General features: G+C 41.6%; 1 protein-coding gene across 10 annotated transcripts in view; it reads left to right on the top strand.

Annotated features, from left to right (window-relative positions):
- Nucleotides 1-27,490, top strand: part of LDB3 (LIM domain binding 3) — a 249,056-nt gene that overhangs the window by 159,247 nt on the left and 62,319 nt on the right. For 6 of the 10 annotated variants that reach the window (XM_053309389.1, XM_053309388.1, XM_053309393.1 and 3 more), the window contains 4 exons: nucleotides 544-713; nucleotides 1,989-2,025; nucleotides 23,413-23,448; nucleotides 25,108-25,314. In XM_053309389.1, the coding sequence (XP_053165364.1) occupies nucleotides 544-713; nucleotides 1,989-2,025; nucleotides 23,413-23,448; nucleotides 25,108-25,314 (450 nt within the window). Of the gene's footprint in view, nucleotides 1-543; nucleotides 714-1,988; nucleotides 2,026-11,809; nucleotides 12,752-23,412; nucleotides 23,449-25,107; nucleotides 25,315-27,490 lie in introns of those variants that run through there. The other 4 variants (XM_053309396.1, XM_053309395.1, XM_053309394.1 and 1 more) reach the window with 2 other exon arrangements.

The following is a 27,490-nucleotide window of genomic DNA, read 5'->3' as shown; positions in this document are numbered from 1 at the left end:
AAACAACAGATAATCCATTAGGTCTGAAATCATTGGGGCCAATCTACATGGAGCATTTATGGAATTGCTGGTGCCAGGGGCTACACCATTGTAGCAGCTGTGTGGAGAGATGGAAATACTGGTTTATACAGGGTGCCCCTACATGATTACCTCTGGGTAGCAAGCCTATTACAAGCAGCAGCTCCATATACTCTTGAAGGTGATCATCCTCAGAATTTAAGTGATCCTATGCTGCTTTTTGTAATTCTTTATAAATAGTTTGTCTGAGCTTCTGATTATCTAGTTATTTTTGGACAATTGCTGGCCACTTGAATAAATGAGATCATACTAAATTGGTTTAGTTTTTTTATCCTCTCCAGTAAGTAGTAATAGCAAGTAAGTAATAATGTTCACTTTGACAACAGAAGCAATTTAGAATGATTTCTTTCTTTAAAACTACAGTAGGTTGTGGGAAACTTATATTTACCAAATATAAGGGTTTGGGGAAGGGGAGGGTAAAATCAGCATTAGCCATTTCACAGTACACCTCTTTCTGCATTGCAGTAGCCTCCCTGTTAAAGATCCTCATGTAGACAGTGCCTCTCCAGTATATCAGGCTGTACTTAAAACTCAGAACAAGCCTGAAGATGAGCTTGATGATTGGAGTCGCCGTTCTTCCAACTTGCAGTCCAAGTCCTTCCGCATCCTGGCTCAGATGACAGGAACTGAGTACAGTAAGTCAGGAGGCTGTAAGCCCCAGTTCACATTTTTGAAAGAATACAGTACTTTATTTCTCTTCCCTCCTTTCATATACCCAGAATTGTGCTCACATATAGCCTCTTTAGAGTAAAGGTCTTAGATCACTAGATAGTTTTGTCAGATTGGATCCATGGTCCTTAATTACCCCTGGTGTGTTTATAGAAGATAATCCTGGAGCAGTTTTCTCTCCCCTCCCCCCCTAATTGAATTTGGCCAATGAAGAAGGGAGGTTCTGTAATAAAGAAGAGCAGTTCCTCGGTTCCAGAAAGAAGTTGTTCCATAACAGTGGGCCTTGATTATTAAAACCCAGCTTCTAACAGCAGATGTTTATTTTACATGAATAGCTGGTAACTGAAACAGAGTCTGATTTGATGCATGAGGGCCAATAGGTAGATCTTTATGGGTTAAAACCAGAGCTTGAATTGGACCTAGAAGCACATGGGCAGCCAGTATAGCTGATGGTGCAGAGGCTGTACATGTTATGATCTCCTGATATTTAGCAAGAGATGGGCTGCAGCATTTTGTTTCAGCTAAAGTTTCTGAAGGGCAATCCCATATAAAATGTATGAGGCCCTGGGAGTTACATAGGTGTTGATAAGTGTTGCAAGGTCCCTGACAAGACAGGGGACACAGCCTTTGCAGAAATTAATTGACAGAAAGCTGCTCTAGAGATCACAGCAACTTGCTTATCAAAAAGCAAAGCAAGGCCTATGATGTCATTATTCAAGGTATCTCATCATTATGCCTCTTGTCCCTTAATCCTGCCTTCTTTTTCAATTAGTTATTAATCGTGGCAGAAAAAGACCAACCACAACCAGTTAGTTACCACTTTATTTGCAACCTGAAAAGGCATAAAACTGGAAAGTGCCAAATGGCTTCTAGTGTATTCTAAATACATTAGAACTAACTCTTTTAACCAGATTTTAGGAATGACCAATTTACTTAGTCTTTTTAATCCAACATAAGTCAAATCACTGAATAGATATTGCCACCTACCAACAGGATAGGAATGTGCAACTACAAAGAGGAGATCTGTCCTCAATGTAAACACACGAAATCATATTTGTGCTATATCTGCACAGTTGCTAGGCATTCATTTTATTATTGTTTCTAATGATAAAACATGTCCCTGCACCCTCTTTTCTACTCCCTCTCTTCTAGTTAACTACTCCCTCTCTTCTAGTTAAATTGTGAGCTCTACCCAGTTTTATTGGTGTTTTTCTCTAACGAAGTCAATTTCTCACCTGCAGTGCAAGATCCAGACGAAGATGCCCTGAGGAGATCAAGGTAGGCAACTAGCAGCAAGCACTATGGCCTTCTCTGTATTGATAACAAACAGTGCTCTAAACCAGCATTAATTTGAACACTATAAAAAAGTAGATATTTGGTTTTAAATAGTCTAATACATTTACTCAAATCACTAAAATTAATGCGCTGTTGGCTTGACAAAAGGTTCTATGTTGAAAAGATGACAGAGCAACCTAATTCTTAGCTGGTGTACTCAGTCATGTGAAGTCTCTGCACAAGGGACTCCCATTTATTAGAGATAGGAGTACTTTGTGCATTGGCCTCAAAGAGCCAGCATGCATGTGAGTGCCCTAGATTTTATAAGGGAGTGAAAATGTAATCAGGTTGTGTGACGAGTGTTAAAAACTTTAATGAGCAATTTATTTGGATGATCCTGTAATTGGCTCTTGTTTCAATGGAGACACACAGATGATAACGGTAAAGGAGTTGTTCCCAATGATATGAATTAAATATCTACGTTTTGTTTTACTGGAAACTAAATAGGAATAAAACCCCAACTCAGTCAAGTTTAGTTGGATTTTTTCCCTCCTATTAATGCAGTATAAGCACACAGGACTGCTTTTGCTACTAGAGTGAAGTGTTTATCTATTTTCAAATATTCTGTCATTCGGAAGCTCAAATATTTATCCACTTGGCTGCTGTGGTTGTCTAGTTTGAATAGACTACAGGCTTCATCTTATTCCTGCATCCAGTTTAGTAATGGTTGTCCAAACTAGAGGCAACTGGGCCCTATCCTGCTCTCTTACCTCCTTGAGTATATTCTTTTAAGCAAGGCCTTGAGTTTGTAGTCTGTCTGATCATTCTGTCACGCCAAAGTTCCAACTGTGCTACTGCAAATTGGCTTTTATTGATGTTTGAACCCTCTGGCTGCCGTCCACCTTCCATTGCAGATGTTTATGCAACTGGAGCTCTGCTTATGTATTTGAGCTTAGCTATCTATATACTAGATCCTTCCCTTGATACAGTAGTACACTTGGGGATTGAATGATTGCATTGAATATTAAAGGTATATACGAAAGGCACTTCCATATAGGAATATGTGTGCAGTCTGAATGTAGATTATATCATATGTGACATTCACACCAATGAGTGTTTTGGGTTTTGGGTTTTTTGGCTGCATTTACACTTGGTTTATCTCCAGGTAGCTGCAGATAATGCACATTCTTTAGAGCTTTGCCAGATTATAGTCTGACTGAAGCTGACTATACCTAACATCCCAATTTTAAGACCTGGTTCAGAAAGAAGCCCTAAACAGAGCCTCTGTGTTATTTCTAAGTTATAGTAGTAGTGTCAGGCCTTGGCTAAGCTTCGAGGCAGGCAGTAGCTGTGGGATCCAGTTCTGGTGCAGGAAGATGAGACTCAAATGGGTCATGGGCAATAGTCATGGTCAAGACAGGCTGGGGTTGAGTGCTAGATCAGGTAGACAAAGATCAAAAGGACCAGAGCTGATGCGATCAAGGATAGACAGGTATCCGGCAAGGCAATTTGTGTTGCTACTCAGGATGAGTTGCTCAAATTGAAGAGCCAAGCCTGGAAAACTGTTTCACAGTTGCCAGACAGGCCCCTATCGATTCCTCAGGTCACCTAGTCCAAAGCTGCAATACTGGCAGTGGCCAATATAAGTGTGGCATTACAATACAGCAGAGATCAGGTAGTTGCGCTTTCAGCGGGGAACTCTTGTGGTGGTTCAGGGAGAAAGATGCCTGAGCCCTGCTGCCAGAGTCCCCAGTTCAAGACCCCTGATGCCTTTCAAGGAGTCCTGGCAACTGCTGCAGCCACCAGTGGAGAGCCTCCTCCCAGCTCTCTCGCTCTCTCTGCATCACCACCCATCTACCATCCCACTTGTCTGCTTTCCTGCTAATGGTGGCCAGCTTCTTTAGCAGCAAGAGAAGGGAATAATGAAGACTTTCTTATTCTTCTCCCTGGTGCAAGAAAAAGCTGGATGCTGCCAGAGGGCAGCAATACTGAGAGGGTGCTGGAAAGGTCTCTCTGTGGTTGGATGCAGGACCAGTCAAAACTGATAGCTGCTACTGTCACCTTAGAGCAGGCCTGCTCAAATTTGCCACCCCAGCTGTTTTTGGACTACAACTCCCCAAGCTACAGTGGCCAATAGCCAGGGATTATGGGAGTTGTAGGCCAACTCTGCAGGAGGGCCGAAGTTGAGCAGCCCTGCCTTCTTACCATGTGGACCATGTAGAGGCTCTAGTTAGGACTAATGTAAGAATCAAGTTAAGGATTTCTGCATCAGCAATGATGTGCTTAGGATTCTGTCCAATTTTGGGGGTTTGGGACAGTTTTCATGAGTCACACATTTAACAAGAAACTACTGCTCCTGTGCGTGTATCTGAAGATAAAATTTATTCCTCAGAGAGCTGGCACTGGTCGACAAAGCAAAGATTTTCTTTAAAGCTGAAAATAGGGTGTCATAAAGAAGATTTTTAGTTTCAAAAAGAAAATGTGTACATGCCCATATTTACAGCAAATTTTGCATATTTCATTTTATGTTATTTAAAGTACATAACAATATTCTATGTGTCATGTACTATATGTTACCAGCATTGTTCATTCACTTATTTCTAAAATTATTACTGCCAGGATGCTTAGCCACTGGTGAACATCATGACTTTGTGCATGATGAGACATAACATTAAGTCACACATTCAGCCACTACCATTTTAAGCTAATCCCCCATGGAGAGCTAATGGTTATAGTAGTTTTTCAAACCATGCAAGAAGGGACTGCTATAACTGTGTGCTTTGTTCTTCTATTCTTCTGCCTTTCCGACCAAGCCAGCAGACACATTTATCCATATATACAAAAAACTTGAATAGTGAAAGAGATAATTTTGTGTCATATACTGCCACTCCATGCTGCCAATACGTAGTGGTAGCAGATTCTTTAACACTGTATGTGGCCTCCTCAACTGTAAATTTATGAGATAGCCTGAGTTAAAGGAATCTGTGGATATTGCTATATCCTATATATGGTTACTGTGTATGGTCTTCAGAGAGAGGGTCCATTCATGTGCCCATTTTTGATGCAGAAGTGATAAAATGGTCTTACAAAAGCACTCACCCATACAATACTGCAAGCTACCAATACTGGAAGCCGTTAAATGGTTTCTTTCTGTGTTTTCAGAATGTGATAACTTTTAGATAGACAGGCTGACGTACTTACGAGGACGGAATGGAGCCATTAAACTAGCTGCACTCAAGGCTTGGGTCACAGTGCAGCATGCAGGGCAGGGAGATGGGAATGTGATTTTGCTCCTCTCCCCTCCTTGCCAAGGCCCTTTCTGTGTCCCTGAGAGCTGCGCAGCTCTCGGAAAGATATCCTTGGCAAAAGAAAAGGGCTTTTGAAGGGTGGAGAGATAAGTGAAAGTCACCTTCCCAGTTTCCCTCCCTGCATGCTCCACTGCGAGGCAAACCTCACTGCAGCGTGTTTTTCTGTTCCTTGTGAGAATGGAACTCTTTGCATCATGTCAGCCACTATCTCTTTCACACAATTGAAGGGTAATATCTCCTTATGGTGACCTTGACATAAGTCCCTAAATAGACACAAAATTCAAGGGATTGAATTTTCATATCAGAATTTCTGTGAAGGAGAGGATTTGTTTGTTCATTAGTACATGAAGACTGTTCGCTGATGTTTGTCTGCTGTGTTTCAGCTTTATTCACTGTGAAAGTTCATAATTGCTGGATGAAACCTTACAGAACTCCCTGTTTCCCTGAATAATTTTTCAGAAGGTTTCTGGGGTTCCACAGTACAGAACAATAGCCATATTTTATCACTCTTTGGCCTGAGGGCTGTCTTTCTATAACAGTTCTCAACCATTTATAATACATGGCCTTTTCTAGGTAGCAAAATATGTGATGCTTCAGATTTAAAAGTTACCATTTACTGTAAGGTTGTACCTTTGCTATGGCGTTGTCATGAATTTGTCAGTTAATTATTAAGTATTGTGTCTATTTCTAATGAGATCTCTTGAATTCTTTATCAAGCTTAGAAGGAGGGATATATCTTGTCATGACTGCATTAAAACACACACCTCTTTTTGCCCCTGTTAATTCTTTTTGGAGCTGCTTAGTTAGAAAACCACTGACTGAATAGAAACCCCACTACACATGCTTGTAGACATTTCAAAAAACTTATGAGGCACATAAGCAGAGCAACATGTTATGAGAATCATGAGCCTGATTCTTAAAAGGGTGGCCCTGTATAATTCCTCTTCCCCTCTCCCTTATGCTGTGTGTTTCCATGTCCCTGCTTCACATCACTGACTGTCACTGGTGGAAATGTTCAGCTTAATGGCAGGACATAGCAAAAGCTGTATGTAAGTCAGAGGGAAACTTGATATGGGGCTGCCACATTTCTTAGAAATGTGTAGTTCTGCCCTGAAAAATCATCCATTGTAAGGACCCTCCATGTGTCTGTGCTTTTTATATTGTCAGCAAATATTTTTTAAAAAATATTGATGATTTCCATTGTTTATGCTATGTGTTTTTTGTGCTTCTTTCAGCTTGAACAGTAATCAAGGCCCTGTTCATATTTTACTTTGGACTGGGTTCTTTTGATGTCATTTTTTTTTTAAAGCCAGGACTTGTAATTCATAAGATCACTTGAACTTGCTTTCTGGTAGCTGAATGATAGCTCTGCCCCTGCTGTGGCCCCTTCTCTTTTGGAGTTGCCAGATACTTTCCTACACAGCTCTGTAGACTAAGGGCAAAGCTACATCATATGATTATCGTATTTGCAAGTCAACTAGAAGATCAGGGAGGCACAGACAAGACTTGAAGGTTCTCTCCTGTTCATACATTGGCAGTCTCTGTTGCAACTGGAGGAAACTTTCAGGCACTAGAACTCAGACAAAATACTGTCCCAAATTTTGGCATGACACCTGAGGGGTGGATGATCACAGCAGATTAGACTATAGGGATGTGCAAATCTATTCAAGTGAAATCAATTTGAGCTCGAATTGGGACAATTCAGGTGATTCAAATTCAAACTGAATCACCCTTAGAATAAAGGGCCTGATTCGTGTTTGGATCAAATTGACCCTAATTTGAGCTTGAATCGATTTGAGTGATTTGAGCGCTATTTTGTCTCCATGTTTTTCCATTGCTGGTTGGTTTTCTGGCACTGGCTTCTAATTGTCTTGAGATCTACCTTGCTTCTTGGTTGGCTTGTTATACAAATCAAGTGTTGGGTGGGCAGGTGCCTGACTGGTGCTCACCTGCCCAACCCTCAGCTGTTGAGTCCCGGTATCTGCTCAGCCCAAGCACACCTTCAAGGCAACACCTGGCAGACTCCAGCCGAAGACACTGGAAACCCCCAGCTGAAGAAGATGCCAAAAGGTGAAACTCCCTCCCCCCCATACACACACACCTTGGTCAGGTTATAGAACTTGAGAGTTCTTTAATTAGGGATGAGGTTGGGGAAGAGAGAGTACTTGTAGGACAGGAGGAGTGGGTTTGGGTTAGAGAGGCTACAGTAATTCCCTGATCTTTGCCTTCCCTTCTGTTAGACTTACCCCATTGTTGTTCACTCCCTTCCAAAAAAAAGCCCCACCAATAAAACTTGCTTCTTTATTTGGGTGCATGTGTGTGAATTTTTCTAGCTTCTGTGTGTGCCCCCAGAACGACCCAGGAGCCCCAATAGTACCAAAATGGTCCCAGACTGATAGCAGCCTGGTTTGGGATCACTTTGAGCTCCACCATGGTGACCCACACCATGCTGCCTGCATCCGCTGTGGGACACAGGTCAGCATGGCTAAGGACCCTAAGAGTCTTACAACAATGGGGATGCTGCAGCACCTGCAATGACATCACCCGGGGGTCCATGCTCCTGCTGGCAGCAATGGACCTGGTATGCCCTTGACTAGCAGCAAGGCAGCTGCTCCCAAACAGAGGAAGATGCCTGCACAGGCACATTTTATGTCCATCCATTGTGTGGTGCACACTCTGAACCTGGTCTCCACTACCACCTAGGCAGGCATCACCCTGTGCCCAGCCCACCCAACAGGATTTGGGAGGTGGGCGGGCCCAGTAGGAGTTCTCTCCTTTTTTAAGTTAAAAAAAGATTTAACTTGCCACTCGTCCAGGATTTGCTGCCATAGGCAATTGCCTATATTGCCTCTGCGGTAATCCACCTTTGGCTGCTGACACACGCAGACATGCACACATGCCACCGCCATGACCAATTATGAGATCGACTGGTGCCCTGATCCATGTGTCAGGCTGTCAGCCAAGACCTAGAACTAATCTGAGGCCATGGTGTTATCGCGACATGGGTTGCCAGGGAAGTACATTGGAGAAGAAAAGAAAGCATTCTTATGGGAGACTTATAAGCTTTGTTTCTTGTCAGACCATTGGTCCATCAGGCCATGACTGCTCTGTCCTCCTGTTTCTATGTGGCAGGAAGTAAGGAAGGTTTGATTTTGTGGTTTTCTCAGTACTAAGTAAATATAATATGCTTGATGTGCTATTGCTTGCTGTTAACTACCTGGTTACAAAGGCAGAACTTGGGTGCCTGCCTTCCTTGAGTTGTGGTTTGGTCTGTTTGTGAGATAGTGTTGTGGCGAGAAATGGACAGCGGCAGATCAACTCTATGTGTGTAATATTCCTTGGTGATTTCTGTGATGGGCTCCATGTCTGGCCTTTACTAACTTGTGCTTCACTTACTGCTCTGGTCTGCTCTGCAATCTGCATTGTAAAGTGTACTCAGTCAAAATGTGGCTGAAGACGTTCTAGTTTAGCTTATGGCTATGCTTGCTGCCAGGGGTGCTGCTGTTGTAGCTGTTGCAACAGAGTCATAATTGTGTTTGGGAGAGGAACTTATGCCATCGATGTTACTGCAGCACAGGCACTGTGGCTGGCACTGGATTCAGTTATTCTTTTTGGCCATTTGGACTGTGTTTGAAATGTGTGTTCTGTGTTGGGCGGGATAGATTCCCTTTGACTGTGTGCTTCTGCAGTGTTTTTCAAGGCAGGGCTGCAAAATGTATTGCATTCTGTGAGTGAAGCTTGTTCTGGCCACAGGGAACAACTCTGTATACCCTATTGTTTCCCATGGGTAGCTCCTAGGGACACCAAAGTGGTTTGGGTGGTACAGCGTGATGGGTGCTACCTACCACCCAATTTCAGGTATGTGAGCACAGTTCAGCAGTGAAGCACAGGTAAAGGGGAATTGGGAAAGGATTCCCTTTACCAGTGAAGAGGGCTGGAGGCATGATGAGCTGGAGCATGAGGGAAGTTCCAAATTACCTTAAATCTGCCAGTGGCTGCAGCGATCTTGTGGGCAGTTGGGAGTGGCAGCAGGCAGACCCCCCCCTCCCCTGCTGGAGAGGCCAGACCCATTTTGGACCTGTTTTGGACCTCTGTGCTTGCACGGTGGCAAAAAATGGCTGCCGCAAATGCGCAGAGGCCATTTGCATGACCATGCAATTTGTGTGGTCATGCAAATGGCCTCAGGTGGGGTGGGGGGAGTCCCCACTGCCACTCCCAACCATCTCCGAGACCACCTGAGATGCCGCCACTGGCAGATGTAAGGTAATTTGAAACATATCTGCCACCCTCTTGTATGTTTTAGACCCCCCAGCCACCCCTTGGTCCCCTCTTCACTGGTAAAGTGGAATCCTTACCAGATTCCGCTTTACCAATACAGCCTCGAACCTCCCTGGACCAGGCTCCAATTCAAGCCAAATCAGGCCTCATTTGGGTGTACATAGAACTGGACCGGACCCATTTTGGTTTGAGTTGGGTTTGACTCAAACCAAACCGGGTTTTCCAGTTTTGTGCACATCCCTAAACCCAACCCTTGCCCTACAAGAAATGGGCAAGAGGGTGATTTTAATCAAATTTCTAACCTTTCCCAGAAAAACCCCATAGGATCTTGGGAAAGGTTAAAAAAAATTTTAAGATCAACCATTTCTTTTGTGGGTTGGGTGGTAGGTAGCACCCATCATGCCCTACCACCCAGCCCACTTCAGTGTTCCTAGGAGTCACCCGTGGGGAACAACAGGGTGATTCAAGTTCCCAGTTGTTCCTTTCGGCCAAATCACTTGACGAGTCAAGTGATTCAATTCAAGTTGATTCACCGAAACAGCTGGCAATGGCCACTGCTTTGACGAATTGATTCGAGTATTTTGTGATTTGATTCGAGCTCAAATTGAATTACAAAATATTATTCCTGCACATCTCTAATAGGGAATGCTTAAGGGAAGAAATAGACAGAGGACAAGTGGATCCCCTTCTTGCTGAGCATGGCAGGTGTCAAAAAGCAGCTAGTGAGTGTTGTAGACCAATCTCTCTTCATTTCCCCATACTTCTAGTTGAGCCTTCTCTCTGCCCCTCTCTTGCTGCGTATGAAGGAGACATTACCGTTGTTCTAAGTAACTTGAAGAATAGAGCACGTTGCAGGGAATAGTGGAGGAGACATCACTCGCTCATATCTCAATAGTATAGCAGATTGCTGACACCACCTCAATCCAGTATTGTTTGTTAAATGTGAATCCTCTTAGGTTGGTTGTATTTGGAGTATGGCATTTCCAGGGACAACAAATCTACCCCCATACTTGATTCACAGATCGACTTCTATACCTGGGGGTGTTCATTTGGGGGTTGTTCCATTCTGTTCTGTTTTACAGAACCCTGTCCTGTTTTACAGAGGGAGATGTAACATATGAACAGGAGTTCAGTGTGCTCTCTTTCCTTCATCTAGCCTGCTTTCACTCTTCAGTGCTATATGAATACAAGAATATATTTGGGTTTAATTTTAAACCCCCAGATATACATGCATAAATAAAAAGGATTGCTATCAGTGACAGGAAAACAAGTCACTGGGAATGATATACCTTGTACCTGTTTTTCTTTTCTTTTCCCTCTTATCCATTCATCATCTTTAATTTTCAAGTTCTATATTGTGCCACCAAAACTACCAGCACAGTCCAGAGAAGAGTAATCTGCAGAGCTGCAATATGCCTGCCTTTAGTATTTGTGGAAAGAGAGCTGAGAGTCCCAGAATCCAATACGAGGCAATCCATATTGTGCAGAATTATTCCTCTACAGGGCCAGTCCCACCATGAGGTAACAGCTACCCTAAGTAGCAGACATCACATGAGGTACCATTAGACAGTGTCAAATTGTATGGTTGTCTCCATTTTACTCCAGGAGGGTGCAATTTAGATTTCTGCCTCTGGTACTGAAATGTCTTGGGTTGTCTCTATGCCTCTGAGGTTACCAACAGGTTGTACTAATTCTAGTTAGTATAGCTTATTCCCACTCTTCCCATTAACAAGAGCGGAAAATCTATATATAAAACAGCTACTCAATATGCATTTGATGTATTTCTGCTACAAATGGACATAAGCTTATTTAGATGCTAGAATGCTGAAAACATTTGCTTTTGTTCTTCTGCACGGTAAACTTTTGCCACCTTATCAGATGGAAATTTGCTGGCAGGAAAACAGTGTGGCTATATGAAGAATTTCTAGCAAAAGCAGCCCTGTCAAGCCAAACTAAACTGAGACAAAGGGATAGAAATTTGTGTTTAAATTAATTAAAATATTTGAGAATGAACAATGACCCCAGTTTTTCTTCAAAAAACTATCCCCCCCCCTTTTTATTGATTTTTGAGGCAACTTAAATCCAAATAAATTGCCATTGCCCTAGTTATAAGGCAAGGGAATGGTGGCCACAGTCCCTAACCCCTTTCTTTCTTTCTTCTTCCTCTCTCTTCTTCCTCTGTCTCTTTCTCCATGCCACAGGGAAAGGTTTGAAACGGAACGTAACAGCCCACGCTTTGCAAAATTGCGCAACTGGCATCACGGCCTATCGGCGCAAATTCTTAATGTCAAAAGTTAAAAATCCTATGAATAGTAAATAAATGTGCAAGACATACGTTCTCTAAAGAATAAACTGCTCTCCTGAGTTAGCACCTAGGAGCATCCCGTACACTAAAGGCGCAACACCATTTTTTTTCCTCCTCAAAGTGCTTGTCTTGGTTTTCTGTTGCTAGGCTGGTTTCCCTTCACCATCCTGTAAGTCTACTTAATTGTAAAATGAATTTGATTTGATTGGCTTTTACCACATCAAGGGTAGCTTTGAAATACTGACTGGCTTAGCTATATCATTTCTAGCTTTTAACTTGTAATGATATGAAATGGGTAGATTGACTAGTTTTTGTGAACCAAAAAAAGATATTTATAGATTATATATATATGTTTCTAGAGAGTGTTGTTGTGGATAAAATAAAACTGGAGCAAGGAAGTTGGAAAGGAAAATGTATTGTGCCAAGGGCATGGGTTTGCCAAATATGTAGACTTCTTAGCTGGAATCGCTCCGTGATGTCATATTAGAGAAGCCATTTCATATCCTGGCTTTATTTATTTTTTCTTATATGTGGTTTATCTTTAAGAGTCGAGGCTTAATATATTGCCTTTGGAACATAAACCTTGCTATAAGTGTAAAGTTTGGAAGGTGGTAGCTCAGGAACTAGAGAAACAAAAGGCACAAGATGGTATCTTGTAAAGTTGGTTTAGAAGAAATGAGAATATTTGAGATAATTTGTGCAGTGAGTTTTTTAAAGCATGGCATAACTGTTAGTTTAGAATAAAACCTGCCTCTTCTGTATTGCTGTTGCTTTGAAACCCACTTTTTCTCTGTATATAGCAGTGTGGTTTATCTGAAATAAAGATGATAAAAACAGATGTACTTACGTCCCTTTTTACCTTAAGTATTTTGCATCATAAACTCAATATTTTCTCTTAAAAGAAATGGAATAACTTGCCTTTTATAACCTATTATTAATTGCAGACTTCATTGTGTATCTTCCAGAAATGAGAAGATAGAGTCCTACAAGTAAAGTAACAAAATAGCAATATTCTGTGGTTTGTGGTGCTGGAGACAGTGGTATATGACTTTGGAGATGAAGTCCAGTCCTCAGCACACAGGAAGGGGCCTCCTTGCAGACCCCCACCACGCCCCCACACCCAACCTTGTGTTGCCTCTCTTTCCACCACCATGTGAGTGGCCAGGGGGTGGGAGCCGGGTGGGCCTCCATGCCAACAGCAGCAGCGGCTAAGGCATTGGTCCCACCAGGTGGTGGGTCTGTGTGTCCGGGCCTGCTGGAGGCCTGAGCACAGGTGAGCAGCTCCCGTGTGCCTGTGCAGTGCAAGCTTTGAAAGTCGGAATGCTGAAGATTTGCACTAAGCAGGCACACAGGAGCCACTGAGCTTGTGCCTAGACCTCTAGCAGGCCCGGAGAGGATCACCAGCCCGGCGGGATCAGTGGTTTAGCTGCCACCGCTGGTAGCACAGAGGAGGCCCACTCGGCTCCCACCCACCCCCGCCATACACATGGTGGCACAAAGGACAGAGAGTGGCATGGCGGCGGGGGGCACGGTGGGGAAAATGCAGGGGGTTTTCTCCTTAATAAATAAACTTTCAAGCTTTCCCTAAAGTGGGGAGGGGGGGCTTCACGGGGGGTGGGGGCTCCAAAGCTCTTTCAGTTAGGACTTCCAAAATGCCTAGGTACACCAGGTGCTGGAGGATAGAGTTCTGTAGTTGATTGCACCAAATTAAGCTGCAATCAATATTTGAAGGTGCATCAAGATTAGGGCCACAATATAACAGAGTTTTGCACACTCTAGCCCACTTGCCCTCATCCATCTTGGGCAAGAACAAGTTTATGCAAACCTAGGTTTTGCTGGAAGGATAAATGTATGCACAAGCAGATGCCACATGTGTTTAGCTCCAGTTGGAAAATCAGGAATTGCACTAAGCAGTTGATAATGAAGGGAGCATGGGACTAGATTTAGTCCTCCACATTTCCTTCTTCCTGCAAGAAAGATGATTAGCATAATAGCTAATCTTCTGACAGAGCTATATACTCATAGCCCTTCCTGTTTGATGCATGCACAGTTGGATTGAGAGCATATGTTTAAATGAACTTAAGCAAACCCAAGTCTGCTCTGGACCGTGGTCTGGCAGTTTTTCTGCACATTCACATACTGATTTTTGCATGAGTAGATAGCACTATTCATTCTGCAACCCAGGATCTCTCAGTTTTTAACAGATCGCTTCCTGCTCTTTTGCATGAAAGCCTGAACCTTGCTGAAGAGACACAAACCTTCCTATGACTGGTTTGGAAAGAAGTCTTTCTTGCACTGTCCCTTTTCCTGGCCATTTTCTAGCTTTTGTTTCTTTGCTATTGGATCATTTTATCTCTTCTGCCCATTTTTCATTTGACTTTTTTTTAAAAATCAGCAATAAAATTTGGTTACTTAAGATTAAAAAGGGGGGGGGATCCTTTCTCAATTATCCCCACCCACCTTTTAGCACATTATGTCAAATTTATGGAGCAGGGTATAGATTTATTTAATCTTAAATACATATCCCACTAGACTATTGAAAAATAGGTTATCATTCCAGCTGAATTCCTGCATGGGCAAATTTATCATTATTTCAGAGAGGCGGACATAGTTCTGAGAGGAAGAAACAGGAATGAACAGGAAACATACAAAATTTAGACCTATTATTCAAATGCGAATGAATGAGTTGGTAGTGTGATGGTAGAATGGATTGTACTTACCTAGACTACAGTTTGGGGATACCATTTTTCAATGCTCTGTGGTCATTTCCATCCACCCTGACCCATGGATATGCAAGGTCAGCATGTTTCCCCCTCCCCACCACACACACACACTTTTTTCCACGTATGCCAAGTCATATGTCTTTTATCTGACCGCAGATACATGAATCCGCAAATAATGAATCCACAGATATTGAGTTCTGCCTGTATATTATTATACTCTATATCAGTTTTAATCCAGTTTCACTATCATCACTTCTTCCCATGTGAATTCCCCCCAAATGCTGTGAAATTTGGTTTTGTAAGGATGCAGAGAATTGGGAAGTGGCAACCCACACAAAATTACAGTACCCAAAGTTCCCTAGGGAAGTGGAATGACTTAAAAAAAACAACCCCAAAAGATATTTATAATGTTGTAAATCCTCCAATGCAGTATATTAGTTTTCCTTAGAAAGGAATGCCATCCTTTGCCTGAAAACAAAGAGCAAACTGAGAAGATGCTATTCTTCCATTTCTGCATAAATAATACAGCACATCATTATGGTAAATGTCTATCAATCCATGTCAGGGCTTAAAATTTGCAGTAAAATTATGAAAATCTTGTAATAGGAAGGCAGTCTAGGTGCTATTACTCTTAAATCATAGTCTATGGTATAGTTAGATATACCCGTACAGATGACCTCCACATAGCCAATGCTTTTACATGTCTTAATGTGATATTTAGGACTGTGTGGATTTCACATTTTGTGCAAGTGCATACAGGCACAGCATTTAATACCAGATACAGAATTCTACTTCTGAGACTCTCAGCTTTCACTTTTTTAATCAAAAAAGCAAGTTTTTCATGCAGTTTTATACTGTATTATGCAGGGGTGTAGCTATAATTGAGTGGATGGGTTCAGAGAACCCAGGTCCCCAAGTCCTGAGGGCCCCCCCCATCTCCACCCTTCCCTATTTTCTCCATTATCTCCCTCACTCCGAGGGACTACCAGGGACGGCACGAACATGGGGCCCCTCTCCCCTAGCTACACCCCTGGTATTATATGTGCACCATATGTGTGCAAAGATAGGCTCGAAACTTGTATGTGGATAATGTTCTGAAATCTTTATGCGGGTGGAGCAGGAACTCAGTAATATATGTTGTCAGGGGTCTCGTGCTACAAGACTTTTAGTTCTTCTCCATGACTAATGGAAGCAGAATAAAGTATGAAAATAAGCAATTGCTATTTGCATATTTCTGTGGGTTGTAGACTTCCATTTTTCTTGGAACAAAATTAGGGATATTTTTATTTTAGAATTTTAATTTTTAAATTAACCAAGGACACACAGCCCTCACTAAATTATGAGTGTTCCAAGAATGAATCCCAAGCAGTGACTTGACTTTACTACTGGTTGCTAGTACTTTAGAGTAGCCTTATGCCAAAAATAAGTATTTTTCTCTGTTGTGTTGTTAACAGTAGCTCTTTTTGTCTTTCCATCTGCACGAAGTGGGATGTCTTCTGTCAGAAGACATTTCCCTAGGCTAGAGATTCCCGATAGGGGGTGCTAGCACCCCTAAGAGTACTTGAAAGGCTCTCAGGGGGTACTTGGAGCCCTCATGCTTCCCCATGCTATTTGGGTGGGAGGGCTCTGACTATATTGGGAAGCTCTGAGTACCCCCTGAGAGCCCTCCTTCCTCCCTGCGCTATTTGTTCCCCACCTGATGATCACTGGCCTGGAGCCAATGACATGTCTACTACAGAAAGGAAGGGAGCTGCTGCTCTGCTCCTGACTGACTGGCTCCATGCTGAAGCTCAGCGTACCCCCCCACCCTCAGCCTGACTGACCGGCTTCAGAAAATTAATGGGAGAGCTCATGAGTAATTTAATCTGGATGTAACCCAGTGACTGCAGTAGCCTGTCCCACTAATATAACTTTACATTTACTGTAACATTTAAATTTGTGCACACACACACAGATACATTAAAAAATCTCTGTGGGATACCTAAGCTGAAGGTTTGCGACAGAAGGGGTACGCTGGTTTTAAAAGCTTGGGAACCCCTGCCCTAGGCCATTAGCCATTCCTTAGTCAATTAGCCAGACAGACCAATTGACGGACAAGTTGCATGTCATTCATTTTGGATACTCGTTTCTTAATTTTTGTGGCTGAGGAAAAGAGGGGGGAAAGGTCTCCTTTCATCCTACTCCCTAAAATCCATTCTTCACATTCTGCATAATGAGATGGTCAAATTAAGTAGAAGAATTATGTATTCTGCTGCTTCAGACTACAGATCGAAGTATCAAAATTGCATTTTGGAATGCTCCATCTCTCTCTCTCTCTCTCTCTCTCTCTCTCTCTCTCTCTCTCTCTCTCCACACACACACCAGTGTTCTCTCTAATTGTTTTATTTCTGTGCGAAATTTATATTTGTTCTGGGTGGCAGTATCAAGGTAGTGTGTGCGCACCTGCATTCAGAGTAGGGCCTTCCTGATTCAACCTGAGCGGGATCTAAAAATAACTGAGCTGACATTAAAAAATGTGTGAGCACACAGACATGCGCACACCTTAGAGGGAACATTGATACATGCATACATATAAATATATACGCACACATACTCATGCACACACATACAAAACCAGTGCATCGGGGGAAACACAACTTTCTCCCGAATGTATTTATTTACTACATGCAGGGAAATCAGAGAACCTTAAAAGCACATGCACTGGAGATACATGCATATTTATGTGGAGGAGTATTCAAAACTGTGCTCCCCCAAACAAATCCATAGTCTGAAATTGTATGATTCAGCATTTATTATTCTTATTCTTATTATTTATTTATTTGATTTCTATACTGCCCTTCCAAAAATGGCTCAGAGCAGTTTACACAGAGAAATAATAAATAAATAAGATGGCTCCCTGTCCCCAAAGGGCTCACAATCTAAAAAGAAACATAAGCTAGACACCAGCAACAGTCACTGGAGGTACTGTGCTGGGGGTGGATAGGGCCAGTTAATCTCCCCCTGCTAAATAAAGAGAATCACCATGTTAAAAGGTGCCTCTTTGCCAAGTTAGCAGGGGTTAATCACCTCCTTCAGCTTAATGTGTAGAACAACTTTATCTGCATCTTTAACAGCATGCTAATTTGTTTCTTTCTCGCTGGCAAAAACTGTACTATTCAAAGCTCATCTCTCTCACACCAGATTCACAAAGTAATGTCTGCCCAAGCCCAAGGTCTTTTTTAATTAACACCATCAGGAATGGTTCGATTCTGCTCATTTCAAATAAGTGATTAATACAGTGATTAATGAAATAAAAATACTGAACTTTAGTCTGAGATCCTGGGCAAAGCCAAGCACTAGTATCAAGAGTTTTGTTCCAAGTGACAAATCTTTGTCCTGTGGAATGGTCAAGGGAAAAGTAGACTTTCGTAAACCAAAGAAGAAGAGGTGGTTATCGCAGTATTAGCTAGATCATAGCCAAAGGGGGCTGGTTCACACATGCAAAGATATCATTTGATTACTCAAAGCTTGAAGACTCTCAACTGAATGTGTGAACTGACTTTATTAAAATTCATTGGGTAGCATCCAGACTAAGTTAGTCATTATTAAGTACCTTTGAAAGTAATAGAACTTAAGTTTATTTATTTATTTATTTATTGTTAAATTTATATACCGCCTTTCATTAAAGCAATCCCAAGGCGGTTTACAGCAAAAAAAATTTAACACAAGATGGTAAAAAAGACACAATTAAAATATTAAGGGGGGGGGGATATTAAACAAATCTGATTACAAAATTTAAAACAAAATGCATAGAAGCAATAAAGATTATAAGGAGCAGCAGCAGATAATCAAATAAATGCCTGGGCAAAAAGCCAACATTTTACATTTTTTTCTAAAAGCTGTGATGGAAACCGAGGAGTGAATAGCCACTGGGAGAGCATTCCAGAGTCTGGGGGCGGCAACAGAGAAGGCCCTGTCCCGCGTGCACGACAACCGAGCCTCCCTCATTGTTGGCACCCAGAGCAGAGCCCCCTCAGATAACCGTGTCAAGCGGGCAGCAACCTGCTAGTGATGACTAATTGATCTCATTAGTTTCAGTGGTGCTTAGTCGTGACTAAGTAGTTTGGATGCTGTCCACTGTGTTGGAGAGGAGAGGAGAGGTGATATGACAGTACTGCCTGTGGTAATTGCACATGCAAGCCGTCAGGTGTTGAATATATATGTGTGAACTCTTCTTCGGTGTCTGCTTCAGGAACTCTAATGCTGCTAGTTCAATAGCTGGGTTTAATCAGAAACTTGGTTCCATCTGCTCAGATATTCAGACTAGATCATCTAATATAGTCAATTTTTTAGCACATCAAGGATGTTTCTGAGTCAGAACCTGACTGTGAATTGCCATCTCAAACAGAAAATAATTTAGAGGGAAGAATTCCTTTTTGAGTTCTCCACTTGCTGTCCCCTTTTCCCACAACTCTAAATGGCGCCCTTTTCTTCTGCTTTGCTGTGAGGAACTGTATTTTAAAAAAATATTATTTCATATCATTCTCTCACAACTCCCCTGCCGTCATCATTCAGTAGCTCTCTTGATTCACTTCCAGAGGGATAGCTATGTTAAGTCTGTTGCAGCAAAAACCACACACACTCTTGTGGCACCTTAACAACAAACACATTCATTGTAGCATAATTTGTTAAGCTTATGCTACAATAAGTGTCTTTTGTCTTTAAGGTGTTATGATGTTTTTCCTTTGTACAGATACATGATAGTTTTTGATAGGATTCACAAAGCCATTTCTCCATTTCAAGAAGACAATTGACTTCAGATAACTACTGACCAAGTTATCATGGCACATGAAGCCACACAGTGACCTGGTCATTTGTGTCATCCTGCCAAGAGGTTAGGAGAATTGCACCACTCAACTGCTTCCCCAGGTAAAAACCTGAGGTTTCAGACAGAAGATTCCCCTTAGCAGAAGATTCCTACTTCGCAGGATAATACAGATAACCAGCATACCAAGTGGCAAACTTGGCAAATAATCTTCTGTATTCATCCACCATTTTGCAATGGGGAGAAAAACAAAGGAACACTTTGCTAAGTGGTTAAATATAGAAACAAAAGCATGAGCAGATGGGATATATGTGCAGATACTTTATTATATGTACATTTTAATGTGTATAGATATTCCCTGAGAAAAATAATGTATTGGAATAAATCTTCCGTTCTGCAACTGCTCTTGCTTTTATTTTTGTGGCCATTTCATTTGAAATTGATCTTCTATATTGTTTTAATGACTGTATTTATCTGAATCCAAAACTAGTCTCCCCCCACCCCACAAAAAAAATTCTTTGTAGTTAGAAATTGAGAGGTTGTTTTAAATTGATAGCCATCTCTCTTTTGGGTAAATATAAGCATAACTTCTTCTTCTTTTAACTTTTTTAAATAAGGTTTGTCTTAAATTCAGAGTCTTCGATTCGGGTAAATATAGTACATAACATACATACTCTGGGAGTTACCAACTGGTAAATAGTTGCCTATATTCATCCAGTTCTGATCACTTCATGGTGAGCCACACATGGAACTGGATACACAACATATCTTTGTCACTCCAGCCAAAATGAGGACAGCAAAGCTCAAAAATTAGAGTCACACATATGCTCTGGAAGTGAGCATATGTTGGAGCTCGTCACCGTGAGCATAGTTTCATATCGACCTTACCACAGGGCAAAAATTACCTTGGAATAGGAGAAATGGAAGCAAAACCACCCATATTTATCATAGCCTGGAAGGTGTTCCCCCCCCCCCCTTTTATAATGGTAGAGGCCTAATGCTGCTAGAAGCCTAATCTTTGGTCTTGTCTTTGGTCTGGATTATTTGCTTTATCTTGCTGTAAATTTGGCTACGTTGGAAATAAACCATGCTTCAGATTTTTCAAAGCTGAATGGATGTGTTAGTTTATTTTAATGTTTTGCATGCCCTTTGGTTCTTGGTATATTACTTTAACAATGATTTTCATTCATAGACTGCTCTTTCTAATACACATGTACACAGACCACCCATCACCATTTCAGTCTGATTGTTCTTTATATGACCTTGCAGTGGTTTTTCATAGCTCTACAATTGGGGATGGACAACTTTGGTCATAATTTCCCTTTCTCAACTTGAAGTCTAGGGCTGATTGATACATCTGCTCTGAACATAACTCCTACGCTGTTGCAGAGGCAATCAGGCATGCTGCTAGAGGTTAAGTCTTGATGTTTGTGATTCCCCATGAGCCACAGGAAGCATTAACAGGAGGGACACAATTTATGAACACCCTTCACAGGGATCAGAACAAATCACTGAAGGCTGAATATAGTTTATAGGTGGAGTGACACTTCTGTCCCTTTAAGAGCTATGAGGAAAACTGACATTCCACAAATACAACTTCTCCCCTCACACATTTGTAGTGACAGGAAGAATCCTTGTCCTTAAGGTTACCTTTGCTTGATCATGCCCCACACTGTGTGCTTTAAAGTGGAAGGAGGATAAAATAGGATTATAGATTGGGACTCCGTGGTATAGTTTCATATAGGCAGCTTGTCTGCATTTGAACTCATGCATCAGAGCTCTCAAAAGGAAGCTCTGTCCCTTAAGGGGCCTGTTTGACAATGCAAATTTGGGAAGACCAAAGTATAAAGTGCTGTATGTTAAATATTCAGAAGACTGAAAACTAAAGCTGTGATGTGGGACTCATAGCAATTACTGCAACTCCTATGCCTATGAATATATACAACTTTTCGACCAAAGTTCCCAAAGAGGTTTACACACACAAATAAATAAATAAAATAAACATAAAATAATGTGTGCTGTTGGGGGTAAACCACATTGAAAAAAATTTGAAGCCTGCCTCCACCATTAGATGCTTCACATAGGATGAGTATTTGCATAGAGCAGTGATCTTCACTATTTTTCAAGCGGGGCCCATTTTGGCAAAAAAAATAATAAAATAAAAATAAACCCTTCAATGTGAGAACCATTTCCTACTGCTGACCACACAGTACTGCACTTTTCTCAGTACTGAGAGGGCCCTTTAAAAGAAACTGAGCCCTGTTTTAAGAGCTCTAGGAGGAAAGACGGGCTCAAGAAGGCTCCATTTTCCTGAAAGGATTCCCCAGAGCTAGGCCCAGCCCAGCACTGCACAGTGGGAACAGTCACCTCCACATGGTGCCAGGGGAATGGTGCAGAGTATTCCACTTTGGCTGAAATTTCACTTGGACCCAATAAACAATTTACCAAGGAGCCACACTTCTTCTTCTTCTTCTTATTATTATTATTATTATTATTACATTTATATCCTGCTCTTCCTCCAAGGAGCCCAGAGTGGTGTACTACATACTTGTGTTTCTCCTCACAACAACCCTGTGAAGTAGGTTAGGCTGAGAGAGAAGGGACTGGCCCAGAATCACCCAGCTAGTATCATGGCTGAATGGGGATTTGAACTCGGGTCTCCCCGGTTCTAGTCCAGCACTCTAACCACTACACCACACTGGCTCTCAGGGTTGATGGGGACCACCACTGTTCCCTGGGCTGCACAATGAAGAACATTGGCATAGAAGGATATGATATTCTGTATTCCTGATTAATGCCAGTTACTTCAGTGACTCAAGAATCTTTTTTTGTCAATATGCTGGAGTGTGCACAATATCATGAGCACCAGACCAAGCTAATTCTCAGATTAGAGGTGAGGGTTTGTTTTAATACCCATAGTCTGGTATGGAGGATATGACTCCATGGATCACTAATCTCTTCTTACTCCATCTGACATCCATTTAAAGAAATGTTACTTGATTGATTCTTTGATTCAATTTACATATTAATAAGCCAATAGTAATATTAATAAACACACAGCTCCTTTTTTTTTTTTAAGCTTCAGCATTTTTGCCTGGCCAGGGTTCCCAGCCTGGCCAGGAACGCGTCTCCCTTCCTTTACAAGCAAGGAAAGGCTCTCCCAGCTTCCTTGTAAATGCAGCACTGGATGTTATTGACTCACAAATGGGGGGCACGGCCCCATTTGCAATTGCGACTGTGCTCCCTGCGCATCTGACATCAGATGCAGGGGTGTCTGATGTCCGGGGCAGGGGGCGTGGCTTGGGCAGTGGGGGCCAGCAGCGGCTAACTGGACAAAGGCCTCTGGAGTTCTCCCTACGCCACTGGGAGGATCTATTCTCTGGAATCATTTCTGGAATCATAAATGTTGATTATAGGCTTGCACTGTCCAGGCTGATTCTCAGTTTGATGCAATGCACAGCCCTAATACATACTTCTGTTACAGCAGCAGCATTTTTAGAAGAGGCATTCCCTCCTGGGTGAAACATTAGGAAATGCTTCTTCTAGGATGGTGTTTGCCATCTGCAATTGCATCTACAGACCTCTAAGGCGATCCTGATGCTGTTCAGAAGCCGTGGTTGTGGAAGCAGCACATCCACACGTTTCCCCATTCACAACAATGGGGAAACCTACAGATGTCCTGCTTGGAGTTGCATTCAGTTGCTGAGTCTGGTGGGACAGCTCAATCACAGGTTTGCCACCTCAGCAAGAGCTATGTTTGTGTTTGTGACTGCAAACACAAAAGCTGTGTTTTGACATACTTCCTCTGATTTTCTCTGTGGATTTCTTACCTACATTTAGTCCCCAACAAGTGTCCAGTTTTCTCAACTGTGGAGCCACTCATGAACTCTGTCTTCTTGATTTGATCAATATTTCCCTCAGCATGGGAGCATTCACTTATTTTATTCATACTCTATTCCCCTCCTTTCACAGTGGCAAGAGCAAAGTTGCGGAAACATCCAAAAACAGGTAATGTGTGTTGTGTACTTGGTTTCCTGGCTTCCTGTTTGTTACAGGTTGCTCCTTCGGCAATTTTCTAGCTTCAAACTCATGATGGCCACACTAAGTGAACAGTTACACGCATTTAAGTCCTACTGATCAGTGGGCTTTAAACACTCATTTGCCCTGGATTTGTGGCTGTTTGTTTTATAAACTGCTTAAATACGTGCTTAAGACTACTGAGTTAAAATTTTGACTAATACAGATATGTAAAATGTGTCTGCACCATAAACACCTTCCTCTAAATTAAGATTAATCTTAGTTTAAATCAGAATATATGTCACATTTTCAAATGTAAATTGGTTTACCTAATCTGTGTATATTGTTTTACCTTCTTTCTAAAACCACCTGGTAGCAGAGAGGTTCACTCGTGTTCAAATCCTAAATTTTTATTCCAAAGTTTTACAGCTGAAATCAGGAAAAAAAGCAAATTGCTAATAGGGCTGTCTGCAAACTGCACTCATTTCCCTGCTGAAATATAAACTATGCCTTCCTCTTTGGAAAGAGGAAATCACACTCTTGAAGTGTGATTGGGTTGTCTGCCACTGTAGTGTTTGACCATATTCAGTATCCTTCTCCTCTTCCACTCATGTGTCACAGTTTTGTTGTATAATAAAATCCCTGCTTTTCAGTATTTGGACTTCCCATTTTAGCTGATGAATAAAAAAGTTACAAGTTTCTAGACCTCTTAGTGCTTGGAAACAACTCCACATGCAGAGCATCTTCTGCTCATGAAAGGGTTGTTTCTTGTTTTACATTGCACACTAGAGCGTTGCGCAAGAAATGTGAAACTAAATCTGAAGATGTTCTGCTTATGCAAGAGTTTGTGCAAGAACTTGTACAACTTCATGTGCAAGCAGAAGCATGAGAACTCATACAGAATTTACTTATCGTGCTGCATGAACTCTTGTAAACATGTTTGTAGAACAGCATTAGCGGTTATTTCCTTCCACTCACAGTTCCTTGAATTTAACCCACAGAATTTATGGACCATAGAAGGATGGCATGTTTCTACATAAAATGACATGTAAATCCACAATGGTTACAAAAATGTCTATGTATAGTAGGTTTGCACAGGAAGAGTGTTGGCGATTTAGTAATGTGGATTTCTTCCCTGAGTCTGCAAGTCAGAAAAACTACACATAAAAGCTAGAAGGTTCATGAGGATCCTTTCTCAAAAAGAATGGTGCTGATCCATCTCAACTTTCATGAAACTAGTTGTGCATAAAACTTAGTGGCCCCAGATAGGATGGTGCATCCCTATCTGCATCAAAAGATGCATCTAGCCATTCCAATAGGACTTGGATGAGCATTGGAATGTTAGTGCACATCCAGAGGCACATTGCACATCCAGATGTGCATTGCATCTGGATTGGCTGCACATGTTGAAGCCTTGTTGTTTCAGGGCAAATGGTCACAATCGAATGCAGATCCACAGACGTCACACAACATTGCATTTTATGGTAGATTTACACAGTGAGCATGTAGGAATATATCTTTATAGGCCAGCTACTTCCTTGGCTGAATTTCAGCATTCCCACAACTCAAGGTCGCTACTTTAAGTCATATATGATGTGGTGAAAAAAATATCTCTCATGCACGTACATCCTTGTAATCTCTGTTACCCAGCCTTGCAGGTACTGCTCATGAGGCACAGTATGTGACGTCAAGTGTTTGGCATCATCCTAAGCCACACAATACAGATGCCAACACTGGCAAAGCTAAAGCAATGGCCTCCAAAGGTTCCGTGAGATTTGGAACAGGTGCAAGTCAGAGGGAAGCCAGCTACCCCAGTGCTGGCCAGAAAGTCCCTCTTGCTTCATCCAGTAACCCAAGGTACCCTGCACTGTATAACTTGATGACTGACCTTGTTTGGATCTTGATATGAGTTTGGAATAACATCTGCTAACTTCTAATAGAATAGCCCAAGATTCTGTGATGACGTTCACAACACACAGAGTGTATATATATTTAATTAAATGACTTTCCTGTTTGAGGATGGATCCCCACATTCAGTGTGATAGTCATGGACTAATAGGTGATAAGCATTATATGACATGCTTATACTTCATCTCATTATTAAGTAACTGCCAGCCGTGAATGATAATAGCTGTTTCACACCTTCAGATTATTGAATGATTTCAGTTATCATCAATATTATGTGAATGTGCAGAAGATATTCTACTAAAAGTCTTTTTCTGCCCACATGCACATGACAGCCAGAGAGACAAATCAAGCCCAGAGCTCTGTGTGTGCTCCAAAGCATATATAGAGTTCCTATGTGAGCTTCTCTAGTCATATCATTGGAGGGTACAGCTCCATATGCACAAGGGAATGCATGAGCTGACCTCTTCCTTCCACTTGCAGGAGAGAGAGCTCTGTGTGAACATCACAGCTTTCACACCTGCAGGAAATCACCGAATCAGAATGAAAATCTCTGGAAAATTAGCAATGCATTTGACTGAATAGCTTGAATCAGTTGCACATCTAGTGTGCAATCATGTTACTGATATGTGCTAGTCTAGGCACTTCTAAACGCTTCAATGTTATGCACACATTTTCAAGTAAATCCCACTAAAATCATTTTTATATTCTATATATTTACTTCTGAGTAAATATGTATAGAATTGAGCTGTAAATATTTTTTAAGCCATATTGGTTACTGACACAAGTGCAGCCAGCAGTTAGTGTGTCAGCTTTCACCAGATTTCAAATTTTACTTGACGGGCAAGTGCAAATGTAATAGCATTTCCTAAAGGAGAATAATCACCCCTTTCTTTCACAAGGAACCAGAAACTGACCAGTTATTATTCTCCATGAAATCAGTGTGCTTTCTCCATATTGCTTAAAAGCTTGAGTGTGGTTGTGCATTTTTAATACAGGTGGCCCTTGTTATTTGCGGGGGTTCCATTCTCACCTATAGGCACGGATACGGAAACCACAAATAATGAAACCTTGAGTCAATGGGAATTGTGGGGTGGAGGTTAGGTTCCTCACACAAAAAAGCCAAAAAAGCAAGGGTGGGGGCAGAAATAAGAGAAGAAAAGAACCGTACCGTATTCTCCAGATCTCTAGCAATGTCCACCAAAGCCCTGAAAATGGTCAAATATTGGCCAAAACATTTTTTTTAAAGTCACAAAATGGCTCTCTGCTGAAAAATGGCAGCTGGAAATTACATCAGAAGTCATTTCTGAGTCATTTCCAGCCACGCAAAACCATGGATAGGTGAAATTCAACTATTTTTCTTCCCACAGATAATGTAACTGGGTCTTTAAGACCCAATTGCAGATACGCAAGACCACGCATGCAGAGTCTGCTGATAACAGGGGCCACCTGTATAGTTTTTAAACCATGTTTTGCCATCTTAACATCTGCTGGCCTATGTTATGCCTTGAAAGAAAGCATCAGAGCTGCCAACAGATTGTGTGTATCTGTACTTCATCTCCATCTTGTTACTGTGTTATGTGTTGTATGTTTAGAAACTTAGGCTTCCTCTAAAGATCCCCTGATGAATATGAAATTCAGTTAAGGTCAGTGAGATGGGAGGGATGATCAGAAATATTTGACTGATTCATACATGCATGTGTATCACATGATTTATCATCGCTTGATTACTCAGTACTTGATTATTTGCAGCTGAATGTGTAAACTGATTCAGTTTTAAAGCATTGCATTTGTGGGAAGGTTCAGTGATTTGAATTTTCAGTGGGGTGTTAGATCTGTGATGGCTCATTCACATATGCAGGCTGATGTTGCATGTCATCAAGCGATGAACATGCATGTTTGAAGAATCATCCCACCTGTAGAGAAAAGCAATTAGGAAGATCAATAAGTATCCAGTAGTCTGATTCTAAGATTTGGTTGTGCAAGTGTCACATAATATGACTAAGATGCTACTGAAGGCTTGATATGTAAGATAGTAAATTATTGTATAAACTGTTTTGTGTAGTCTGTAATGTCTCATACAAATTATGACATCAATGAGAATTCAAGTCAGATAAAAAGGCAGTCA

This window comes from Hemicordylus capensis, chromosome 3 (assembly GCF_027244095.1).
Source record: "Hemicordylus capensis ecotype Gifberg chromosome 3, rHemCap1.1.pri, whole genome shotgun sequence".
NCBI lineage: Eukaryota > Metazoa > Chordata > Lepidosauria > Squamata > Cordylidae > Hemicordylus > Hemicordylus capensis.
The sequence above is the reverse complement of the archived record's forward strand: the minus strand, read 5'-3'. Positions and strand labels throughout refer to the sequence as shown.